This window comes from Clinocottus analis, unplaced genomic scaffold (assembly GCF_023055335.1).
Source record: "Clinocottus analis isolate CAN_PGR_092001 unplaced genomic scaffold, fCliAna1.0.p SCAF_22, whole genome shotgun sequence".
In the NCBI taxonomy this organism is placed as follows: Eukaryota; Metazoa; Chordata; class Actinopteri; order Perciformes; family Cottidae; genus Clinocottus; species Clinocottus analis.
In genome coordinates this window covers 6,230,787-6,256,293 of record NW_027175954.1, presented here as the reverse complement: position 1 = coordinate 6,256,293, position 25,507 = coordinate 6,230,787, and the positions used below count along the sequence as shown (strand labels likewise).

At 39.0% G+C, this 25,507-nt stretch overlaps 4 protein-coding genes across 4 annotated transcripts in view; 3 read left to right on the top strand and 1 right to left on the bottom strand.

The window, feature by feature from the left end:
- The first annotated feature begins 724 nt into the window (after positions 1-724).
- On the top strand, positions 725-4,609 carry toporsa (topoisomerase I binding, arginine/serine-rich a). Its single transcript, XM_068589398.1, has 2 exons — positions 725-862; positions 2,048-4,609. Exon 2 carries the CDS (start codon positions 2,051-2,053, stop codon positions 4,445-4,447), a length of 2,397 nt encoding a protein of 798 aa, XP_068445499.1. The 5' UTR covers positions 725-862; positions 2,048-2,050; the 3' UTR covers positions 4,448-4,609.
- A 1,342-nt stretch (positions 4,610-5,951) lies between these two features.
- mtap (methylthioadenosine phosphorylase) lies at positions 5,952-17,075 on the top strand. The gene is made up of 8 exons (XM_068588977.1): positions 5,952-6,068; positions 8,267-8,353; positions 8,485-8,543; positions 9,338-9,505; positions 12,438-12,540; positions 13,188-13,427; positions 15,166-15,288; positions 16,051-17,075. The coding sequence occupies exons 1-8, from the start codon at positions 6,045-6,047 to the stop codon at positions 16,087-16,089; spliced, it is 843 nt and encodes a 280-aa protein (XP_068445078.1). The 5' UTR covers positions 5,952-6,044; the 3' UTR covers positions 16,090-17,075.
- A 663-nt stretch (positions 17,076-17,738) lies between these two features.
- Positions 17,739-20,275, bottom strand: cdkn2a/b (cyclin-dependent kinase inhibitor 2A/B (p15, inhibits CDK4)). The gene is made up of 2 exons (XM_068589156.1): positions 19,925-20,275; positions 17,739-18,693 (listed from the first exon to the last, which is right to left on the bottom strand). Exons 1-2 carry the CDS (start codon positions 20,045-20,047, stop codon positions 18,442-18,444), a joined length of 375 nt encoding a protein of 124 aa, XP_068445257.1. The 5' UTR covers positions 20,048-20,275; the 3' UTR covers positions 17,739-18,441.
- Positions 20,276-21,044: 769 nt separating this feature from the next.
- tet2 (tet methylcytosine dioxygenase 2) overlaps positions 21,045-25,507 on the top strand; it is a 145,529-nt gene continuing 141,066 nt past the window's right edge. Inside the window, exon 1 of the mRNA XM_068588500.1 lies at positions 21,045-21,500. The gene's annotated coding sequence lies outside the window, so the exon portion shown is untranslated. The remainder of the gene's footprint in view (positions 21,501-25,507) is intronic.

Genomic DNA, 25,507 nt, shown 5'->3' with positions numbered 1-25,507 from the left:
AATAGAGACATATTACAGTGGAAATTATAAGTATAAATATTTTTAAATATTCCATGAGTGAGAGGCTGTATTACTTTTACGAAAAATATTTTAGGGATAGCTATAAATTACATTTTGATGACATGTAACTTCCCTTATTTTATACTTTTCTTTTTGAAGAAGCATAATGTAATGGGACTCATGTAAAGTAAGAGCATTTACATGCCATAATGTGATAATCTGTCAGATTATCAGTTAAAATGTGAAAAATCAGCAGTATTTTATGGAGAATTGGATAGATGGGAAACCAATAAGACATTTTCAACATTTTAGATGTTTTCTCTGGTACAACATTAGCTAACTACTTAATATCTTAAAATACACTGGTTTTCCAAATTACAATTGTACATATAAATGTTAATTTCACTAAACTTTGAAATAGTCAAATTTGTTGTCTACTAAGAACTCTCACCTTATATATGCAATATTGTTATGTAGTATCATGTAACATAAATACTTGGATTTAATGCTCTTATTCTGTTGACTATTGATTGTAAGTGTGCCTACACTGCAAAATAGGTATTGTCACTAATATGTAAATAATCTGAGTATTTTAATTTGTATAGTCATTTCAATTGTAGTCATTTTTTTCTGTAAAAACTTCTTGAAAATTAGAAAAATGCGCTTTTATTTTGAAGGACGGAAGTGCTTTGTAGTTTGAATTTAAAAAAGAAAAACTGTAGGATTTAGAAGGAGTGTTATAAAGCCTGTCTGCTGGTTTAGAGTCGCTCCTGAATGATAGTTGTGTCGAATTGAATGGGTTTCTTCAAGACGGAGGAGGCTGATCGGTTACCAACAGCATTCGTGTCTGACGAAGCCAAACGTAAATATTACACAACTTTTCTCGGTCGTCTAGCCGGAGAGGTCTTAGCCTCCCTTGCTAATGCTACATAGCTATCACGTCATGCTAACAGTGGCGAACCAGGTGCGCCAATTTGTGAGCTCGAGTTTGAAGCTTGAGCAGAAAAATGTAGCGTTGACAGAATAGCGTGTGTGCATGTCAGGATTATTGACTAAATACCAGCACGTATATCTGATTCATTCGCAGCTGTTTCACGTTACCGAAACTAACACTTAACTAGCGTTAGTAACGCAAACTGACGATGGTTGGTAGCCCGACCTACTATGCTAACTAACGTTAAGCGACATAATCGAAGGAATAACCCAGCGTGGATGTAATTGTAGTGTTATTCAGACGTGTTGTTTTCCGTGGTGGCATGTCTGTTTAATTTATCGGCCGATGAGTAAGGTACTAAATGTGTACAGCGCATGATGTAACTTGAGGATTGTGACAGTTGTTACGTATCACAGACGGTAATATTGCTAGCATAACATTATCCATGGTCTGTTCGATTTGAGGATTCATTTATGTCATTTATTCTGCTCCAGTTCTCATAAGACATGTTAGTTGGTATAACATCGTTTCTTCTTGTTCCGACAAGATACTCTCGTGATATAACGATATTTTCAACCCGTTTATGTGTTGATTGATTGGGATTGTGGTATTCTTGAACGCGTGTCAGGTTATTTATGTATCGGTAGGTACGCATTCAGAGAGAGACAGTTATGTTAACTGATATGTATTAATATTGAAAGTGGACAAATGCTAACCACAAAGTGTATTCTTATTTTCCTTGTAATGAGACATTGTTCATGCTCATTAATTCATTATAACATGATAAAGAACACTCAAGGACACACCTGTCAACAGTAGATAGATAGATAGATAGATAGATAGAATGCTTCACAGTAAAATCTGATGTGTAATAAAACAGTTTTTTGTCATGACACAGCATATGCTACTTAATGTAGCACAATAGATGTTTTCTGCGCAATTTACAGTGTGCAAACCATACATTTGATTTAATAGTCCACAGGTCTCATTTTAGACTTAAGTGCAGTACCTTGGCAGAACTTTACAGGTTGCTTTATGGCTGCCTTATCTTTTTTGCTTTCGTATGCGTGAGAATTTCCATAATAATTTGAACCCTTTTTTTCCCCATGTCAGATTATGTCAGCAATCAAGATTGCCCTGCAGCAGAGCCAGAAAAAGAGCAGAAGGAAAATCTCGGAAGCAATATCTGGAGAGGTGTCGCCGGACTCCAAATGTCCAATCTGTTTGGACAAATTTAACAACATTTCTTACCTGGATGTCTGCCTGCACAAGTTCTGTTTCCGCTGTATTCATGAGTGGTCCAAGAACAAAGCCGAATGCCCTTTATGCAAACAGTCTTTTAATTCAATCTATCACACTATAAAATCAGAGCAAGACTTTAAGAAGTATGACCTGCTGCCAGTGGATAATGGCTCTTTTGGAACTTTTGGAGGAGTGCGGTTTAGATACCGCACAACTCTTACCGGAATCCATCGACAGATGCTAGGAAGGACAGCGCCACCTCCAGACAATGGAGTAATGTTTGAGGCCTCAGCAAACGCTCCTCAACAACTGCAGGACCGCTACATGCGGCGGATGATGATGAGGCTGGCAGCCAGGAGAAGGGCTGCGAGTGAAGGCAGGGCAGTGAACAGTCTCGGAGAGACAGAAATGGTGAACTTCAGGAGGGAACTGTATCGACGGGGGGTGAGGATCCGAAATGTCCGTGACGGTGGCCGCTTAAGAGAAACCTCGGCTGAGTTCTTCCGAAGAAATCCTGCCTGCCTGCATAGACTGATCCCCTGGCTAAAAAGAGAATTAATTGTGCTTTACGGAGCCCACGGCTCTTTAGTTAACATAGTTCAACACATCATCATGTCGCGCATTACACGTTATGATATGGAGAATGGAGCTATTCTAGAAGAGCTCAGGCCGTTTCTCCAGGGGCGCACAGAGCACTTTCTGCATGAGTTCATCAGCTTTGCAAAGTCTCCCTTCAATATTGAGGCCTATGACCAGCATGCTGCCTATGACTACCCAGCTGCTTCTTCAAACGAAGACAGCAGTTCCAGTTCATCTGTAATAGCTATCTCAGAGGATGAGGAGCACTCTGTGGATTTAAATCCCCCAGGAGACTCCACGTCTTCGCTAAGCCACTCTATGTGGGACGATGAGACGCCTGGTCCATCCTATTCTACAACGGCTGAGCAGAGCAGGGCACAGTGTCTGTCGGTCCTCGACTCAGACTCAGACAGCAGTTTAGCGGAGGAGACACGTTTGGGGTTTGGGGCCTCTCCACAGCCAATTAGTTCTCAAAACCAAACCGATGAGAATCGGGCTGATGTTAACAATGATGGGTGTCTGTCCTATGACAGCGATGACTGTGTCATTATAAGTTGTGTTAAGCCAACATTAGAGAGGACTCCGGAGCTAGTTCAGCTGTCCTCTGACTCTGACGAGTCTGCCAGTGAAGATATTAAAGCAGTGCCTCTTCTACCTCAACACATCCGCTTCCGTAGCCCCAGTTCTATGGTTTCACAGAGTAGTGATCTAAGTGGTGCTGGACAGTCAGAACATGTAGAAACTGACCACTATCATCAATTGAATTCAAAAGAAATATGTAGCTCTTCCACATCTAGCAGACCCAAGACATCCAGTAAGTCAGATAGAAAAGACAGATCAAAGGACAGGGACCATCGGCGAAGGAGGAGGTCAAGAAGTGCAGAACACAGGCACTCCAGCAGGAGCCCGGTGATCTCCCACAGCAGTGTCAGCACTTTATCGAGAGAAGGTGGTTATTCTTACTCCAGTGGCAGAGACTACTTAAAACGGGACAGCAATTCCAGGAGGAGGGACTGTGATCACCGCTATCAGTCATATAGGCATTACAGCCAAGAAGGAAATGATAGTGGGTTGCATTACACAGAGAGGCGGTCCTACTATTACAGCAGCCGCAAGTACACGGATCGTCACTCTTGCTCCAGGAGCGGCAGCAGGGACAGGCGTAGACGGGACAGGAGACGTTCTCGTTCTAAGACCTACTCCAGCAGTCGCTCTCCTTTGATAAAAAGGAGATCACACAACAACAAGCCAGGGGGAAAGAGGAAGTACAAAACCAGACATTTGGAGGAAACATCCCAAAATGCACTCATAAACTCAAATGCTGAAGGTGACGCCCCCAATTTATCCACAAAACACAAGAAAAAGAGCAAAGAGAAGCGCCGTAAAAAATCCAAAGACAGATCAAGGAAGATGAGCAGGAGTCTTAGCGTGGAGCTTGTCAATGAGGAAAACTCTCACGAGCGAAGCAAGCGTCACCATAAGAAGAAGAAGAAACACAAGAAAAAAAGCAGAAGGCACAAGAGTAGTGAACGCACGGGGAAGCGCTCGCCCACTGTCATTACAATTGACAGTGACGGCGATTATTTCGCAAGCGACAATGCCAACCAGGCAAGCAGCACTAACCAGGACAACCCCATCAACAATACCACAGATGGCCCACTTGACGCCGCCCCTCCGGACTCTATAGAGTAGTTTTATGGAAGTTCAGATCCGTGGTAGTCAGGTGGGAACTGATGGATTCACCCATCAGTAGCTAATGGCTGCCAGCAGTATTTTCCATTAAAACAATGTTCAATATGTTGAAGATCACCAGACCTTAAAGGATCTGGTAAATAAACATATATTTAAATGCCACCGCAAATGATTTCTATGGTGATAGTTTATTGCATAGTGGCAAACATGACTGCGCCAACACCTACAACAATTATATTTAATGTGCAAAGTGCCACTATGAACAAGGCATAATGGATTTATATTGGGGGGGTTGCACATCTTTTTAAGTGTTGATTCTTATTCAGGAAAATTGTTTTCTTTTAATCAAAGTTTTTTTTTTATGTCCACGGTGCTCTCAGGGATGGTATTAATTACAGTGATTTTCTTTCTTTTTTTTCAGTTATCTTCTTCAGAAACAATTTCTACCAGCTACACACAGAGTAGTACTTATCTGCAGATGGTGTTTGGATTTCTGAATGAACTCTTTTGTAGTGAAAATTATTTAAAATACATTGTATTAAGCAACTGTTTGGTTTTCTGAAAATAAAGTAAATTACTGTAAAATATTTTGCATAGATCACAAAGGAGAAGTGTTTATAATTATGTATTCAAATTCTGAATTCTCAAAACCTTATACAGTTTGTATACCTTTCAAAATACAGCTGTTGCTGTAGAATTCACTTATTTCATGAGACACCTTTTGCTCTCCATCTTTCATGTACTTCCCACAAAACAGAAATACAAAGTGCCGTGCTGATTGTGCTCTTCAGTGTCATAGGGTTGGATGCAAAACTTTTCTTTTCTTGATTCATAAAGCTGGGAAAAGCATTGTCCTTCCGATTGAATTTGTGTTCTTTATAGAGTTTCAAGTGTGTGTGAGGTTGGCCTTTTGGGCTCCCAGCAGCTTACATTTATGACAAAACTGAGCACTGAAAGTTTCCTAAAACATTATACTCTGCTTTCTAAATTGTCAGTATGTGAAATGTCAAGGCCAAAGTTAGTAAGTTTAATATGTTACTTTGAAAGACGATACCACATTTTTTGCATATTTGAGTGTGCCTATTATTTCAATGACACACTATTCTTCATAGGGCTGCAGACCATTTCAAAAGTATGTTCTTTCCAGGATCCATTTATTTTTCTTATAATGAAATTCAGTTTGATTGTCATCTTGTATGAGATGGGTAAGTTATAGTGTCATGGTAAACAATGGAAGTACATATTAAGTTGAAAGGTATTCACTTCAGCTGGCTTCAGAAATACAATCAACTAAAGTAGACATGTCCACTGATATATTTACAACACAGATTTAAAGTGAACTTAGGTTTCGTAATTTAAATTGATGGAAATAAACTGCTGCTGCAAGGTAAACAGATAATATTTGCTGGGGAAAATAGGTCCGAAACCACTACGCTCATTTAAAATGTTTGTTCACCACAATGCCCTTATTTTGAAGGTTGACAAACCTAACCGGAAAGGGGGTGTCTGGCGTTGTGCTGACGGGTTTTAACGCGTGTGGCTGCAAAGGGTCTTTGCTCTCAACTTCTTTAACTGAAAAACATTGAGGACTCTCGCCATGGCTTCCGTGGTGCCCATTAAGGTAATAAGCTGACATGTATTGTCACACTAAAACTCCTCCAAACTGAGCATGTTGCGTTAGAACGCAGTAAAGCGGGGACATGAACTAGCGATAGCTCGCTCGATAGCGTTATTTCATGCCAGGTGTGCTGTTGTTTAACGCTCGCTATTGGCGTCGTATTGTTTTAGGAAAGCCACGTTTGTAATCTTTATTAAATCAGCAAACAGCCATAGCTAAGGTAAATAGGTTCATTCGAGATGAGCCAGTTCTGCGCAGAATCGATCGCCATGCCGGTTAGATTTGTGTCCGACTTGCTCTGACGTCATGCACACGTGGTCAATACTCTCACGAGAGCAAGGCGGCCGTCGATTTCAGAGCCAAGTGCTGCAGTAGCTTTCCACAGACTGCTTGGGCCAGTGCATGATGGGAAACGCCTGGCTGTCACCACATCAGAGAGCTGATTGGCTCTTAGATCTGACAGCAAACACCACGTGTTGTAGAAAAGCCTTAATTTATGTGTACTTATAATACTTAATGCTGAACTGTTGAGTATTAGTCTGATGTTTAAAAACATATATTGTGTGCTTTATGATACAAAATCGTATTCATACAACTCATATAGACACACATTTCTCTCTCTCTCTGTCTCTCACCCTCTCTCTTTATTTATTTACTTATATATATGTATATATGTGTATATATATATATATATATATATATATATAAATATATATATATATATATATATATATATATATTAATCACATGAATAAATCCAAACTTTATCTGTAAACTACAAATAGCCTGAAGATCGGAATTAACAAGGAGTCATTTTTTCTGTGACTTCCTGTGTATACTTAAAAGGCAGGTGAAAACGAACGCCTCTTGCAGCGGCCCCCTGCTCTCGTCTGGATTCCAGGCGCAGCTCTAACGAAGAGCCTAATAATACAAGCTGATGTTTGCATGCTACCGGCAATGTTGCTCTATGAAGTACTGTTGAAATAGCTCGTTAGGGTCAACGGTCATCGGAGGTTGAGTTGATTTGACACGCGCCGTGACAGCTGTCAACAGGTATCCCACTTAATCAGTCGTGGGATATAACAAAGTACTATTACGAAAGTACTTAAGTATTTACTTTTCATTTAACTCCTCCACATTTTATCAGGAAACATCCGTTTTTGTTCACTGTATTTTTTTGGCATCTCTAGTTAATTTCACAGATTGTAAGTTATGAGTACCTAACATACTACAAATGTAGAACATGTGACGTCTTGTTCAGATATACAACAGATTATACACGTTTATGTGGCACAATAAAATGAAAATAATCATTGGTTGCAGTCATAGAATATATCTATAATAATTTAATATTAGTTTGCTCCCAGTCAACCAACAATATAATCCTTTATTTTATTCCATAAGTAATAATACTCTATTGATATGATAAATGGTAGTACACAAGAGCCATATTTCTACATTGAGTAGTTTTACGCTCGCCGTTCACGGTAAATAGATTTTCTTGATCTACTTCCATACTATATGCCATGTAATATTTTGATTGTGTTACATTTACTTGTAACAGAGTATTGTTACAGTGTGGGATTAATACTTTTACTCATGGAAAGGATCTGAATATCCTTAAAATAATTTGATAATTACTATTATTGTCAACAAAATATTTTACACAACAATTTGATGTTGTAACATTGGATTATAATTGTTTCAGATGGAACCAATCCAAACAATGTAACATATTGGTCGTAGGTTAATCTATGACTTTATATCAACATTATATTAGAATATGGTCATATATTTTATGTAATATATCCATACTATATATACCATCCAGTACTAGGAATAATTACATCTTTCAAATGTTGTGTGAAGTAAATATTTGCCTCTATTAGTACAGTACATACTTACCCTGGAGCAATGCTGTTATTTGACTTCAAACAGTGAAATATGTACAAACAGACACCATTTGTCCTCATGGGGAAATAACAGCATCTTGTCATCTTGTCTTTGGGCTTTTCAGTTGTTAATGAGGTATTGACTATGTGAATATATGAGTTTTAAACAGCACCTTTTTCAATATATTGTGTTTTTCTCATGCAGTCATTCCCCATACTTTACATAAAACACAAAGTTAAAACAAAAAAAATGAATTTGTTTTGGCCAGATATTAATTATGATGTAATTGTGTGTTGTTTTTTGTTCAGATTGGAATAATTGGTGGTTCAGGCCTTAATGATCCCGATATCTTGGAGGGAAGAACTGAGCGTTATGTTGACACACCCTATGGAAAGGTTTGTTGTGTATTCTGGTCCAAAGATGTTTCTTGTTCAATAAAGTAGTGTAAACAATACAATACTCTACTGTTTTACTTGTAAATTAATTTGTTGTTGTATAATTTGATTATCCTGCTCCTCTTGAACAGCCATCCGATGCCCTAATACTGGGGAAGATAAAAAATGTGGAATGTGTGCTCCTTGCAAGGTAAGAGAGGGTGTTTTACTTTGAACTAATACTACCATCTAGTGGATCTTCACTGACGGCATATTGTCAATATTTCACTCCATATAAACAATGAGGTGCCAAGCGTCTAATACTAATCCTACAACTACTACTACTATTAATATTATGAATAATACATTTTATAATAATAATAGGAAAATCTAACTTTATTTATTATGTACCTCTCTAAACGTTGTTACACATTGCTTTGTAGTTAAAACAATACATTTACATACATAAAGAAAATTAAATTAACCAAAAGCCCAAAACATTGAGTAAACTGAACAAAAATGTCTTAAACGCAAAGAAAATAGCTGAAAAGCAATTTAAAAGTCATTTGTTCAATCAATTTAAAAAGCAACAGGTTTTCAATGCAACGGAGCCAGGATCGGTGAAATGTCGTCTTGTTTCCTATCCTGAGTCGAAATCCAGGCAGCAGACTTTTTGATCAGCTGAAGGCGGGAGAGGGGTATTTTGTTGACGTCAGAGAGCAAGCACTTCCAGTAAACTCATCTACTAATTATAAAGATGGTTTCTAGATTTTTGTGAGAAAGATTTTTCTCACCAAAATCTTTGAAATATTTCCAAGATGATAAAAGCAGGCTTGATGCATTGATTTAACAGGTTGTATAAATTGAGGTTGTGATCGTGGTCTTGGTAGTCTCTGAGTATATTTGCAGGTTTCAGACATAAAAACCAATGAACATTAATAAACAATGTGTAATTTGTAATTACACTTTTTTATTTGTTTTTTATTTGTTTTTTCCGGATCTTAGGCATGGGAGACAACACACTATAATGCCGTCCAATGTGAACTACCAGGCCAACATCTGGGCACTGAGAGAAGAGGGATGCACACATCTATTGGTGACCACGGCCTGTGGCTCACTCCGGGAGGAGATTCAGCCAGGAGACATTGTCATCATAGATCAGTTCATTGACAGGTGAGTGGGCTGTAAACACCAGTGGCGGGCTGTCAGGGCCTTCTAAGCCTTCTCTGAAGGCCTAAACAGAATCACAAAGTTATAGCTATTTTATAATTTAAAAATATATAAATGTGTGTATGTTTATTTATTGAAGGAAAAAAAACTGATCAATAATTCAGTTGATGACTGGTTGTTACATCATTTGTATGTATGCATGTTAAACGGTTTACACTTTATGAAATTTAAACCAGAAACCTGCAGTATGAAGTTTGTGATTCTTAAAAAACAACATCCTGCAAAAACTGTACAGGATGTGCATCGCACAATACTGTAAACATCTTCCCACACATCTGACTAACAGGATATATGTTATTGTGTGACAAGAGTGTTCAGATAGCTGAGTAAGAAATGGGGACGGACTAGACTCGCCATGTCTGACACATTTTACAAAGCCAATATTTGTGAACTATAATGTTGAGCTGGTAAAATTGTAAACCTCTTGTTGACGTTTGATTAAACAAAAGTCATAGTTTTCTCACAGCCTCAGAGAGAATATAAAAATGCTTTCAATGTGTCGTTCCTCCTTTATAAATAGTTGACACGAATATGATAATTAGAAAAAGATATTCTTGTCAACAGTGAGGGCTCTTTCCTGCCTGTCTTATGTTTCATTTTGGTGTATCACTTTCTCTTGAGTTGTGAGAATGTTCGCCTTCAGTTCTCATTCAGTTCACTGAGCTAATAATAATAATACCCATGTTTTTGTGGAGAGGTCTTGTCCGCATAAAGATCTGCTCATGTTTGAGAAACTGTAATACAGCTTTATATTGAGGTCCATTATTCGTGCTGTTATGACTTTGATACTGATTTTGGTGCAAGTTGAACACAAATTAAACAGGTTGACACTATCCTGTTTACTTAGATTCTTAATCAGTACCCATATTTACTGCTTCCAAGTCTTCAGTCAATTCAGTCTGTTGATTGTTGTTGTTTGTCTCATGTATAGACAAATTCATAGTTCTGATTCTAATTCAGTCGCAAAAACAAACCACTTCACTAGAAATGTATGTTAATTCTTCTCTTCGTTAAACACTTTAGCTGGTAAACCTGATAATATATTTATGTTCCACTGATGTAGGAATGCAGAGTCGGACCTCCCGGCATATACCCAGTGTGTAGGCTGACCCTGTGGAAGTGTTGCGCTCGCTCGGTGAGCTGATTGCACAAATTCCATAAAATAACCTAATTCATGCTGTTTCAGGAGGATGGGCTACGGTATTTGTTCCTAGTCAGTTGGCATACAGCTGGCTGTATGGAGATACTTGCTTCCCACAGTCGTGTCAGTGTGTATGACTGCATCACGTTGCCTGTGGCGTTGCTTGGCCGTGTTGTTGAATAACTTCACTACTGGCATTCAGCACAGATGAGATCTATTTATCAGAAATGAGGAAGTTGCTTGTTCAGACTTGTTCAGACTTGTCCTGGCTTGCTCAGACTTGTCCTGCAGCATGTGACACCATGCTTCTGAAAGCTTCACATTATTGAATCCACAATTGTCATATCACCTCTGCCTACTTGGTTGCAATAGGGTTAGTGCTGCTGGCTTTGTTGCGTTTCAAGCATTACTGTCTCACGTGGATCTTTTTTTAAAATGCCTCCCAGCTTGACCCTTGATTTAGATTCTCTAATTCTTGCCTTCATATTTTGTTGATCTGTTTTTTTGTTTTTTTTTCGTAAAACCAAAACACAGCTCAATCCCACATAAGTCCAAGAATAATACACAATGCGTCTTTTTGCAAATTGAAACAGGGTCTATCGCTCAATACAATCTGAATAATAATAGGATTTCAAACATTTAGGTCTTTCAAGTGTCAAGCTGTACCTGAGCCCTAATATGATTGAATTGTGTTGGAAATGGATGTTTAAGAATTGGTAGAACATGTTTAATGCTTAGTAGTCCATACCACATTCTTCTTGTATTTTAGGAACACGTTACACATGTTATAATTATAGGATGTAGAAGCCATTCTTTATAACAATGATTCTGAAATGACATTGCTAAGGAAATGGCAAGCCAAGATAATTTGATTTCTATAGCATGAACAGGCGTTGTAGTGTGAGATCATAGTCCCACACACTGCTGCTCTTTATTTTCAGCAGGGTGGAGCTGCAGCTGGCAAACTCTATTTAAGCAATGACTTTCGTCTTTTAATGCCAGAGTTGTGAGTAAGAGATAGGGTTGGCCATGAACTTCAAAATATCAGCCTACTGTCGGTGAATATTTTGGATGTCTGAGATGATTGTGGTTTGACTAAGCAATCCCTGGGAAAATAGAAGTAAATCAAACACCACTTAGTAATCTACCTTTTCATTACCCCGACATAATGAGGATCATTGTATTCCAGATGTTCTCAGGTCGCTGGGCTAAGTGAGTCGGCCTCTTGTCTACTTAAGATCCGGCTCCATAAAGAGCTGAAGCCGGCGTGAGGCCTGGTGGAATCCCACTGACTCAGCAGAGCTGGTAGAACAGACAGCTGTTGTTGGTTTGGCGTTAAAGACCAGGTCGCTGCTGCTCTCTCTCAGCTGTGGAAGTAAAGTACTGTTTATAAAATGTTGAATTAAATGCAAATCTGGAAAGAACTCAACCACTCTGGAAAACGTGTTGTCTATCACTAAAGCTGTGGCCGCTTGAGAAGTTTTTAAAGGGGCAAAATTATTATTTAGATTATGATCGGCTGTTGATTTCATAGTGTTGACTGACAATGTTTTTCTGTCCTCTCAGACATACGGTCTATGTTCTTTTCAAAGTTTTGGTAACAAATCAAACAAACTCATTATTTTATTTGGATTTTGTTAATCAGCAACAATTGAACCTCCAACGGCATCTATGATTTGCTTCGGGTGCCTTGATACTAACTTTCAGTTCTTCCTTTGTGCTTCTTTTGGCCAGGACGACAAAGAGAGTTCAGACGCTGTACGACGGGCAGCCCACCAGTCCTCCAGGAGTGAGTCATATTCCTATGGCTGAGCCGTTCTGTAACAGAACCAGAGAGGTGGGTCCTCAAGTGCCTCTACATGAATCCCATTTCATACATGTCACTTCCTGTGCGCCCTGATCTTTTATACAATCGTATAAAGCTAAAAGTGTAAAGATAGTGGAGAGGTCAAAAAAGTTGCACAGGAGCTTTACAGTTAATATTCTGTTTTGCTGACAGCTAAGATCTCATATTCAGGATATAGCTCGAGCTTTTAAACTCTGATTATAGTTCCAGATTTAGGTTAGGAAAAATGTAAAAGCATCTAACCAGGATTTATTTAATATTTAAACTCTTGACTATGCAAGTTACTCCACAACTTGTATTACTTTTATTACTGTCATTGTGTTGCTTATTATTTAGAAATGAATGTTAGGAAATTCAAGTGCCAACAGTAATATTGCTGTTGGCATGCAGTTTCTTTAAATCTCCCGTTTGTTTTTATTGAAAACACTAAGTCATGAAAATTGGAGGTCCACACAAAAGTATTTTTAAAACAAATATCTGCAGATCTGCTGAAATATGGATCAGCGGATGGCACCGGCAAAACAAGTAGTTTTTCACTCCTCCAACATTACAGTAGAGAATGAGATGAATGGCGAATAAAACCGCGTAAACATACATAAACGCATGGTTTGTGTCACTAACTCTAAATCCTGGTGCAGGTTCTGGTTGAGGTGGCGCGGAGTCTGGGGGTCAAGTGTCACGTTCGAGGGACGATGCTGACTATCGAGGGGTCACGCTTTTCCTCGCGGGCCGAAAGCCTCATGTTCCGCCAGTGGGGTGCCGACGTCATCAATATGACCACCGTGCCAGAGGTGGTCCTCGCCAAGGAGGCCGGCTTGTGCTACGCCAGCATTGCCATGGCGACAGACTACGACTGTTGGAGGGAGCACGAGGAGTCGGTGAGTGGCGGGCTGGAGGTCCGAACAGCCGTTTTTAATCGGCTGATGTCCCTTGTTTGTGAGTCGGTATCAGCGAAATGGGATGCGTGGATGGTGCACTTTGGGTGACGTGACGTCTTTCTTATTGTGTTGTTCAGCTGCAGTGACACATTTGTTATTTGTTTTTAGTTTTTTTTTTAGCTCAAAAAATGTTTCGGCTTACCATTCCTGTACAACTGGATAAAAGTGCAGCTAAATGTAGTATTTTATTATTTCTCTATAGCAGTGGTTCTCAATATTTTTCAACTAGTGCGGAATTGTTTTTGTTTTAAAAAAATATGTAATACAAAGGTATCTTTGATTGCTAAGATTGCTATGACTCATTATTTCTATTTTCAGTTCATGAAAAATTGCTGTTATCCCATAAAGAAGCGGAGGACTCACACGGTCCGGGTAAAATATTTGAGTATGCCTGCATGAAATGATGTGAGATTATTCAGCCAGTGTATAGTACAGTAGAGTGATAACACTGTTTCCTTCCTGTGCTTATGTTTCCTCCTGTGACCTTATGTAACCCCTAATTTATTGATGATTATAAATAATTTAAAACATGTGTTTAATTTCACTTACAGAGAGGGACTTCGGTGCAGAAGCTTGTTTTTCTCCTCCTTTTTACATTTAGAAGGTTTAGAAGTATTTCTTATTTACATTTTTCAATTTCTTAAACTACATGTTGGACTTCTTTCTGCAGTGTCTAAACTTACTAACTCACTAAAATGTTGAGTTTTTTTTATTTTTATCTAGACGATTATTGGGTTTCATTTTATTAGTTTGATGGGGTTTTGACAAAGATTTTCACCATCTGTTCTCTGTCAGTGGACGAGAGTATTTGTGGCTCCTTTTGGCTTCCGATTGACCTTCACCCTCAGACACTCTGGATAATGCAGTTGAATTACTGTGTGTGGGCGAGTTTGGGCTCATTTGTCACTGAGCCAACCAAACTCACAACTCCACTTCCGAGTTCCGCAGCTGACCTCTTCCCCCTCCTGTTGCATCACATCCTTCCGACTCCCTCTCCCCTCTCTGCTCCCTCCCAGCCTCGTAGCCACCTTCCCCTCAGTAAGCTTGCTTGCCAGCCTCCGGTGGAAGTTCTGCCAAGGAGGCTGAGTCACACTGAGTCACCACAAAAACATGAACCCATCATTGAATGTGACAGGAAAACAAAGCGTTTAAAGAGAGGAGTTAAATAGGGTCACAGGAGAAAAGACAAGCACAGGAAGGAAACAATGTTATCACTTACTGTACTATACACTGTACGTCTGGCTGAATGTCTATCACTTAATTTTATGCAAGCATACTTAAATATTTTACACCGACCATGTGAGTGAGTACTCTGTTTCTTTGTGTGATTACAGCAGATGAATAAGCATGAAATCTTCTCCATTGCTCAAAATGTCATCCTTTTCTGGCAATAATTGAGAGGAAAAACTGTCTATTCAAACTGAAAGATATTTAGTAACTTCCCCACAGCAGCTCTGCAGGATAGCATCTTCCCTCAGCTATGCATCACGGCCACAAAATGTCCATGGAGATTTGTTTATCCCACACAATGTCCCAATGTTCTCTTATTTATCAGTGAGGATAAATGTCATCATGCATTTTTAGGGAAATACAAAATTGCTGTGAGACTGAAAAGAAGTGAAATGTGCATTTGTGTAAATGATATCACACACCAGCTGTTTCTTCCCTTGTCCTTCAGGTCTGTGTTGACAATGTACTGAAGACCATGAAAGAGAACGCCAACAAAGCCAGCAGTATCCTGCTGACTGCAATACCTCAGATTAGTCAGATGGACTGGGCTCCGACAATAAAAACCTTAAAAGTAAGTTATCAACTTTATGATGACTCATTTCTATTTACTAAGACTTTTGGAAGGTTATGAAAGGGTCTGTTTACCTTTTGAGCTGCTATCTTTGACTGAGATCTCATTGATTTGGCCTCTCGTCTCACTCTCACCTCTTAAACTGTTTCAAATAAGTAATTAAAGTGCCATAAGTAAGCAATGATACCTCCATCTGCGAGGCTGACTCGAATACTGTCATTGTGCTGTGTTGCAGCTTTTCTTTAATAGTCTCATACAAAATACAACGGAACGGAAATCTGTATTTTCAAACATTGTACATGAAAACACACCATGACTGTCTTCACTCAATATGTGTCAGTAAAGATGTTAAATATGTAAATAAGAGTGCACATGTTTGATAAACACAGTATCTATTACTAAAGTATCATCTATTTGCAACAATACTTTTAAACATGCTTGAAGTACTTTGAGGTTGCAGGAAGGTAAGTAGTTAAATTAATATTCAAAACTTTGTTTTCACTTTGTTTATTGGAAACTTTTACACTTTGGAAAAATGTACATTTCCAAAAAAGCTCCGGACTAATTACTTTATTTGAATTGTGATGATAGTAACAGATAGATCTGTTTTTATTTTTTCAACTTTCTAAAAACATGAGCTTTTGGCCACAGATTACTCTGGAACAAATGCTTCTGTCACGTGATCAAAACGTAGTTATTGTTGACGTACATCTTTGAGACGTACATGAGGGGAAAAACGCTCTTTTGTTCCTTCTGTTGCAGTCGATGGCACAGTCTTCGATCATGCTACCTAAGCACTAAGCGTGTCGAAAAAGGACCTAAGACACCACCCGCACCGACACGGACAACAGACTCGACTCCACCTGTGGATTTGTCATCAGTGAATCACAAAAAAGTGCCTCACATAAATAATGCATGTGCTCAGTCTTCAGCTGGAGTCTGTTTCTTCCAGACTCAAAAGTACAAAACCCCCACAGTTCACAAAGTTTTCTCTGGAACATTCAGTGTCCCACCACATGTTCAGGTGCGAAACATCTAAATCACCATCAAAGAAATCTTTTAAATATTATACTAGATACAATTTTGGTGGATTATATATTTTTTGTTGTCTGTTAACTTTCAAACGTATATAGTTGCCTGTAAACCATTGGTGTCTTTATTGCTGTTATTGCAGGATACAATGAATATGCTTTGAAAGTTCTGCACATGAATACTATTAAATACTATTTTACTGCCTTAGTTACAACAATATATCGTTTTTCAGCCAAATCGGCTGTCTTCAAAGTATCGAATGTCCTCAAGTGAAATATTGTAAATGCCTGGATACATATTAGAAACATGTTTTATCAAATCATTTTCATACTTTGTGTGCTCTTCACGACTGATGCAAACCTATTGTCCATATTAAATCAGCTTATTTACAGTATTTTGGAGTGCTTTTGAAAAACTGACTCTTTGTGATCCTGTCTGGTTGTGCACTTAAAATGCTTGATTTACTGTACATCAAAATCATGAAATTATTATCAGTGCTGGGTCTTCTCTTACCACTCATGTTTTTCATTTTAGTTTTATTATCTATGTCACCTCATTTCATCACACTCGACCTTTAAAAATGTGTTTCCTCTCTGTTGGCTTGTCTCTGTTGTTGCATGCAGCAAACATTGGCACAATAAAAGACGGTGAGTTGTGCTTTGAAGTTGTTTGTAAAACATTTAAAATGCAACTTAAACTAATTGAAATGAATCTTTTCATTTTGTAATCACATGTTCCAACATGCTAAGACATGCAGAGTGGAATACTCCTGTGTATGTGCTAAAAATAAATGTGTACAATAGAATAAGAATTAGAAAAGACATTTATGTCCCTTGAACTGTTCAGTTCAGATTTTAGGGTTTGGTCATGATGAAATTTGGCCAATGATTTAAATCATTTAACTCTTATAACAAAAGTCATTCGTTGAACAGGATTCATTGAGGGGGTAAAAAAAAAAGTTTCCTGGTTAAGTGAAACAACAGGTCTCAGACTGTGTACTGAACCTATATGCATGAGCATTTATCTCGAGACGGAACAACAGTGTCATTTATGCCCATCCAGGTTTTGGGGACTTTATTGTGTTATTTGCCAAACCTCCCTTTTGTTTCATGACGCCATAACAACAGCTAGGCTTAAACTAAACCGAGCTATTGTCTAACTCGCCACACGGAGAAGCATTGCATATTTTAAAGAGTCATGTTTGTGTTTTAATAATAGGTCGTTTTCTTTCGTGTTTGACCTTTGAATTGCAACGCAGCTATGCTTTACGTTCAGCTTTTGACTCATGTTTGCGACCCTGTCAGGGTGCGACAATAAGCTGACGTCCATTAATATATAGAAAAGTATTTTCTAAACATAATTAGTTAACACAAAAATCTACTTTAGTGCTCAATTTCTATCAAATGTTGCATGATCAAATAATGTTCGCGCTTATCTTGTTTTTTTTATTGTCTCGTATCTTTCAGAAATCCGTCCTTCAGAAAATATGTGAAGCATGTATTCCCGCTTCTCTTCTGGTTATTTAAACACTAAAATCTTACATTTTATTAAAGTGCATAAGGAACCAGTGAATATCATTTGTCCAGACAGGAAGTGGGACTCAAGTTTCTGCAGAATAAATAATGCTTACAGCACAGTGTATCGTTTGACAATAATGTGCAAAAACATTTCGAATGGCTTTGGTTACATATTTGACATGGTAAGATCTTCCAAACATAGTTCATGACGATAACCAACATTAAATCTTGTTTTTAAAAAAAAAAAAATACAAATCATTAAACAATATAGTAAAACGACATTATAAAAAGTTGGATTCATTTGAGGCACATTTGAATGATTCGGGAGAACATAAACCAACATGCAACACATTTCGTTAATGTCGTTAATATCCCAAATCACTGCCTTTAAATCAGCATAATATTGTGGACAAATTATTTGTCAATAATCGTAATTTCGTTAAGAAGTTAAATAATGATGCCTATATCAGCAAAGATCATGGCGTATAAATAAAGTGTTTAACAGCAGAAGAGTCTGTGAATAATTTGGGCTGCAGGCCTCTTCAGGCCCCGTTTCTCAGAGTCCCCAAATCAACACATAAATATCACAGTGTCACTGCCCATTTCACAGAGACTGAAGGAAATCCACCACATCGACGTGGCCGTTCTCTCTGGCTAGATCGATAGGCAGATAGTTCATATTGTCTCTGGCCTGCGGGTCAGCTCGAAACTGCACCAGCAGCCGCACGGTGTCCACGAAGCCCGCCCTGGCTGCGTCATGCAGCGGCGTGGTCCCGGTGCTCCTGTCCCGTTTGTTGGGATCCGCTCCGTGATTCAGTAACACCCGAGCCACCGGCAAGCTGCCCATCATCATCACCTTCATCAGAAAAATAACCGCGAGTTAGAATCCTTTCGATTTGACATAAACACATCATGTCCTAACTAAAAGGAGCACGAGGACCATAATTTGACTTGGAATTTAACGACAACGACCAAATAACTACTCCATTTTCTCCCCGATATTTTATGAACCGGATTAGGAAATGGGCCTATGAGGCAAATCATTTTTAAGGACCGTGCCATTGAGAGCTTTGTGAACTGAAACTCTAGGTTATACACTTAAAAAATAAATACCAAAGTAGGCCTCAACTACCATTTAATTTACAGTACTCGATTTATTGAGTGGAAATATGAGCAAAATGAACCACTGGAAGCACATTTAACGCACCAAGACAATGCGCGGATTGTCATCCCCTCTGATTTGAGCAGCAAGTTAGAAGCTCCGCACATATGTTGTTTCGTTTTCTTAGATCTGGAATATGAATGACATTCTATGAAACTAACTTAAGAGGATAGGATAGTTGTGTTATTCCTCAATATAATCTCGGTGGCTGCAAGTTATGATGCAAGCAGTCCCTTAGATGAGTCTGAGTCTCCATATTAAGACGCGTGATCCCTTTTCAGAAAATAATATTATATTTTTAAGATTGTGCGCGTTGAGTAATACTGTTTGTGAGTAGAGTGTGTTATGGTGTTAATTATGTTGCATAGTCTGATATTTCTTTTTTTATAAGACCGACTTAATCCCACATGATATTTTTTGTGCGAATTGGGGAACAAGCTAAGACGACTTTGAAGCACTGTGATAAGACTATACTTTTTCCTCGTAATGCAGTCATAATGCCTCATAAACCGGCTGTTAACCACACGCTGAAATGTTTGTCCTGATAAGGAATAATCCAAAGTAACAACTTTTATTTCTGTTGTAAATCGTGCAGCTGTCTAAAGGCTCTGTAAGTTATAGTTTCGATTCATTTAGCTTGATGATGACTTAATTCCCACCTGTAGCTGGGTAGTGCTATTTCCTCAACAAAAGTGAGCCAAAGTTTGATCTAAAAATCCACAAAGATTCACACAACTGCGTCATTATTTGAGGTGCGTTGCTTTTTTTAGCAGGCAAAATAAAGATACAATAGCCTAGTTGAAAAAGTCTCCCCTGTGGGCAACATTTGGTGAAATTCAAGTACATTTCTAACGTTAACTCCATTTATAAAACACATGTAAGTGCGAAAAGAAATGTCGTCGGACGGTGCGCATCTGACTCTGACCTGGAGAGCGGTTCGTCCGAAACAGTTTACCCCGTTGACTTGAGCTCCTGCCCGCAGGAGATCCTCCACATCTGCCGTGTTGCCCGTCGCTGCGGCTGTTGTCAGTTTATCCTGCAGAGTCATGTCCAGAAATCTGCAGCGAGAACGTCCGTGTATCTGTCACTTTGTCGTTGTGACAGGTATGACAAATATTTGAGGAAGCCACCAAGCGCGATATAGGAACAGTCACGGCTCAGTGTTGACGAGTGGCGGTTTTCCCCAGTTCTCCTCTTTTCGCTCGGTCCACAGGTTGTCTGGGTCGTACAACTACACCGTGCATTGCCTGTCCAGCGATCGGTCGGTGTGTGTTTCTTTGCCTGGCGATTTGAATGGGTGACGTCAGTAGCTGTTGCTGCAGTGGGGCCATTGTGCGCATGCGCGCTGCTATAACTGTATAGCAGCGCTATGATGGAAACCGACTCCTCCCGACGAATGTGACAAGTTCCCAACAAATTCAAACGCGGGTTTGGGGGGCGGCTCTTTCCGCGAACGCAGCTGCGCATGTGTTATGTATCCTATCGGAGTCTGCAAACGGTTGATGAAGATCATGTGATATGAGCAAAAGCTCCAGACCAGATACTAATTAGACGTGGCGATGAGGGAGGGGGGAAGGGAGATTGTTTCGTCAACTAATGTTTGTAAAGTTGATGAAGTGTATGACAGCTAACTGTTAGTGGATCATTGATTGCAAAATAACAAGATAATACGATAACCTAAACGGTTTAATGGGGGCAAACAGGAGGAGTGTTCCTTCAGTGTTTGCCATGGCTGAATTCATTTGCTGGGGCCGAGGACAAGGTTAATTTGCTGGGCCAGGTTGGCGTGTTTGATGAGTTTGAAGACTTATTAGGAACACAACTAATTAGCTCATACAGTATCACATATATCCTCATTGACGTATTTATTGGTATCGATTTTAAATATGTATTGTTTTCTCAAAACGGCATGTCGTGTTGTAACTCTATATAAATATATACTGTATGTGTGTGTGGGGTGGAGTTGACGTTTGACTGTTGCGGTTGACGTGATAAGTTTGTGTGCCGTGTGCATCGCTTGCTGTCGCTACAGCCTGTAGTCCCTTCATGGAATGGCGGGTTGGATATTTTTTCAACGTTTGCAGGGTTTATAAAGAAGCTGGCAGCAAACATAGTGCAAATAATAAACATGTCGAAGTAAATATCAAGATACATAAAAAAGCAAGGTTGGGTGACCAAGAACGTCTCCAAACAAACAAGTGAGCTTTTGTGTAACTAGCGTTAGCTGTTAGCTTAAATGGAGCTACACTGAACGGACGACGGAACCGCCACCATCATGCCGGCAACAATGCAGGTTAACTTGGCCTTACCGCGAGCAAGTCGGAGCCAGAAACCGACTTTTTTGTTTAACATGGGGAAATATGCACCTGTTTCTCCATTGTGGATGTACTTCAGAGTTGAATTCACTGCTAAGCGTCATGGCCAATGACAAATTGCAGAGTCGGGGCTTTGATAGGCCGCCTGTACCCTGCGATGTAAACTGGCACCACGAGCCATCCAAGGTAAGATGAAACACTACTTTTTATGCTCACTTTTGCCGTTCAATGGATTCTGACATTGTAGGATTATTTGTTAAGTATGTGTTGGTTGATTGCATTTAGCTGTTTGGTGGTTTTTGTTTAAGCTCTGGTTGGTTTTTCTTTAGGCTTTGTTGCTGAGCTACATTATGTACATGTCAGCTGTCTGCCTGCATGTTTGAGCCGCAGTAATATTGACCAATAAAAGAAAAATGTAAGTTTTTGTTTTGCTAACACTATTAGATTTCCGTTTCGGTTTTGGCTTAGTATATCAGACTCTGCGTCTTTGGTGGTTTTTGTTTAAGCTCTGGTTGTTTTTTCTTTAGGCTTTGTTGCTGAGCTACATTATGTACATGTCAGCTGTCTGCCTGCATGTTTGAGCCGCAGTAATATTGACCAATAAAAGAAAAATGTAAGTTTTTGTTTTGCTAACACTATTAGATTTCCGTTTCGGTTTTGGCTTAGTATATCAGACTCTGCGTCTGCGCTTGGCTTACAAAACAGAAACAAATAATAATGAAATGATGCACAGCAACTGTTTTAGGTCATCTTTGAAAAACTCTAGAATTTTTTTTAACAGGGTGCTGTTTATGCAACTCTAGTTGTATTCGTAAACAGAGTAGTGGACCTCAAGAGTCGTCTGAAAGAAGGCCTTTTACAAAATGATTGTCTTCGCTAGAGACAGCAGCTATTGTGTGTAAAGCAGCAGTGTTTTACTATAGCAACACATAGAATAATTGTGTGCCTTAATAACTAACTGCTGATAAGTCATAGTGAAACTACAATGTCATGATTAACCTGCTCAACCACTGCTGTAAATTAAGATTGTTTTTTTTAACGTGAGGAGAGACAACTACACAAACAACTGTGTGCTTTGCCTTTGTCAGGAATGTGACTGATAATTGATCGGAACCTGATTGTCTGTCATAGATGGAATATGGTTACTCACTACTCCTCTGTATCAAAACATTACACAATAGATTAACTGAGGGTTTTCAGTCTTCAAATGTGGGGATTAAATGATTGTTTTTGGATTATTGTAAGAATACTATGTCCCAATTATTCAAATTTACACCAGTTTACAGATGACTAACCTGTGTGCAATCAGCGTGGGCAGTGCTAGTGTGGTGTCTGCGGCTGTAAGACTTATTTTTGTCATTATAAAGTGCACTAAAGACAAAACACACAACAAGCTCAGTCTTCAACACAAGTCTGACCTGTGATTATTATATGGGTGTTAACATCTTGATTGGTGAGCATGGTTGTGGGCCTCTGCTTAGTTCCTGATTTCATTCTTTGTATGAGTTGTCGAGCAATGTTGCAGTGATACATATTCACACAAATCAGTAAATTTAAAGTTAGATTTTAGTCATATATTCAGCCACAGTTTATAGCCTCTATTACTACATGTAATCAGGTCGATATAATATGTAGGTGTGGAAGTAACAATCTACTTTTGACAACAGATATTGAACTTCCTATTTTATTTTACCAATGGTGGAAGCTGTAATTATATCCTTAACTGTAGTGAAAATTGTCATACAACAATGTTGTCTAGAAAAACTAGTTATGCATTTAAAATTGTACTAAAAGTAATATCAAGATTTAAAAAGTAATTATGCAGCAGAAAAGTGAGGGTGTCTATGTAAGAGCAATAAAATGATGCAAATGATTATTTATTGTCACATGACGACATCAGCAGAGTGTCGTCTTGATGTAACGCATGTGTTTCAGAAGTGTTTAGTCATGCAGTATATAGAAGTTAGCAGTACTGGAGTGTGGTGGTGTGTGTCAATTGCCTTAATTCTCAGTTTATCTGTGTAAATGTGAGCAGACATGTGTGGAATGTGTGTTTGTCTCAGGGTTCACAGCCTGTAGTCATAGAGGTTGAGTGTGGGTGGAGGTGTGTTAGTCTGGAAGTCCCCGTGTGTGTGTGTGTATGTGTTTGTGTCTGGTGTGTGAAATAAAAGGGCACTGTGAATGATTATAGACGTTATGGCTCATGCCTTTTATGTTCTGTTTAAAATATGGAAGATTAAATGAATTACTACGTTTACATAGTGAAAAAAGGGACTTTTTTTAGGGGACAATCAAAGCTTTTTTTTTAATGACAACCACGACCATCATCAAACACGTCTGACTTGGCGGTTTCTCTTTGTAGAGCTTGACTTCATGACATCAGTGCATTTGGAACATTCTTTTGGTCATAAAAAAAATGCGCCAGGATGAAAGTACTCCTCTTCCTCGGTAAATTTAGCCACATAGTTTTGGAGAGTGGTCAATAGTGATGTGGGCATCATTTTAATCCGTCAGAACTTCATGGTGTTTCTCACAGAACCTCTAACGTACCTCAGTTTAGCACTTGGAATTGTAACAGCGTGTGGCCTCCAAGGAGGAATTAATGGAACATATGTTCATTTTCTAGTTTTTATTTTATTTTTTTTCACACTTCACTCTGCCATACCATGTTTTGCATACCAACACTTCTGTGCAATCCAAATCCCCACCACTATCCTCAACAGCCGAGAAGGGGAATACCTACGCTCGGATTCCCGCCGAATGACATCCCCTCCTGCTGGCTATTCATTTGAAATCCCCCTGTTATTGCGTGTTTTAAATAATTTTATTCTCTGCCCTTAGTATTGCTAAACGCTGGCTGTGCTAATGACTTTAACATTGACTTTGACATTTTCTAATGTGCTGATTCTAGATATATGCATGTATAAATGCCCTATTTGCAGCAACAGGGCACATACAACTGTTTTTTCCTTTTTTTTTTTCTTGTTCTGTGCTCTCTCTATAATTTCCACAGTGAAGAGTGGGCTGGCCTTGTGCATAGTGAAAAAGGGAATTTTTCAGTGTTATATTTCTGCCTCGTTAGATCAGCCTTATCATGTAAGCAAATGTATCAAATATCTGTTAAGTATGCCAGTGGCAGTCATACTTCATACTTAAGTTTAGCCCTCACCCTATATGCGATAGACGCACTCCTGTTGATAGCTCGTATTGCTGGTAAGCAATTCTACACAATATGTGGTATTTCACAATGCTGTGATGAGTTGAGGCTCTCTTCTACTTACACACTGGCCTTTCACATTGTTCAATTTTTTTTTATTGCATCTGCTTGGCGTTTGTGTCTTAACTGACTGACACTTCCCAGAGAATTAAAACAATTACACAAAGCAGAGGTTGAACTGCACAACATTTCAATGACGATCTCTGTTTAGGTTTAACTTCACACTGTCCTGATATGACCTTCATACTGGTCTAGCCCATCCTCCCCTGTTTGCAGACTGCACATTACATCAAAGGCCCATCGCAAAATGGGACTGAGGTTAACCACACACAATTTATACTGTATTGCTGATAATAACCTTTGTTATGTTTGTGTTTTTGCTTTGAAGCCCTCATGTCAGAGCACTTTCCATGAGTAGAGGGTTAACAGCCAGCCAGGGGAAGGTTTTGTTTTATAGTTGAGGTTACTTTTTAACACCCACTTGATTGATCTTAATAATATAATCTCTTCTTGCGTTACTCTGCCTTCATGTGAGTAGCCCACTCTGTGCTACTCATGGGTCACAGAACACATAACACCGTCTTCAGCAGTTAAGATAAACACAAGAGTGAGAGCCCTCAAACAGGAAGATTTGACAGTGGGACGGTTCTAAGCGATTCACAAGAACACGCCTCAAAGACTGAGTCCCTAAATGTGGACAACGGGATTAAGCCCATCTCTGTCTCACTTTTTTTGGAGGCCAGTTTGATCTTGTCATGGCTTCTTGAATCTCAACCATTGTGAGTTTGATTCCTTATTATTTGGCAAAAGTTAGACATTTTTACTTCACATAGTTACTGGATCAGAGAGGGCAATCTACATACCAAAGCGATCTCCTTATATTTATCAGTCACAGCACAGCATCTAATGGACTGAAAGGCTTCCTGGCAAATCAACCTCTAACCAGACTGGACTCGTTCTGTGAAAAAAAAATCTA

Bases quoted from the DNA above. Each gene is read 5' to 3' on its own strand.
- toporsa (XM_068589398.1), top strand. From the start codon at position 2,051: ATGTCAGCAATCAAGATTGCCCTGCAGCAGAGCCAGAAAAAGAGCAGA.
- mtap (XM_068588977.1), top strand. From the start codon at position 6,045: ATGGCTTCCGTGGTGCCCATTAAG. The intron at 8,544-9,337 runs GTAAGAGAGGGT...TCCGGATCTTAG, and splicing joins GAATGTGTGCTCCTTGCAAG to GCATGGGAGACAACACACTA. The intron at 9,506-12,437 runs GTGAGTGGGCTG...TCTTTTGGCCAG, and splicing joins ATAGATCAGTTCATTGACAG to GACGACAAAGAGAGTTCAGA.
- cdkn2a/b (XM_068589156.1), bottom strand. From the start codon at position 20,047: ATGACTCTGCAGGATAAACTGACAACAGCCGCAGCGACGGGCAACACG. The intron at 18,694-19,924 runs GTCAGAGTCAGA...TTTCTGATGAAG, and splicing joins TCGGACGAACCGCTCTCCAG to GTGATGATGATGGGCAGCTT.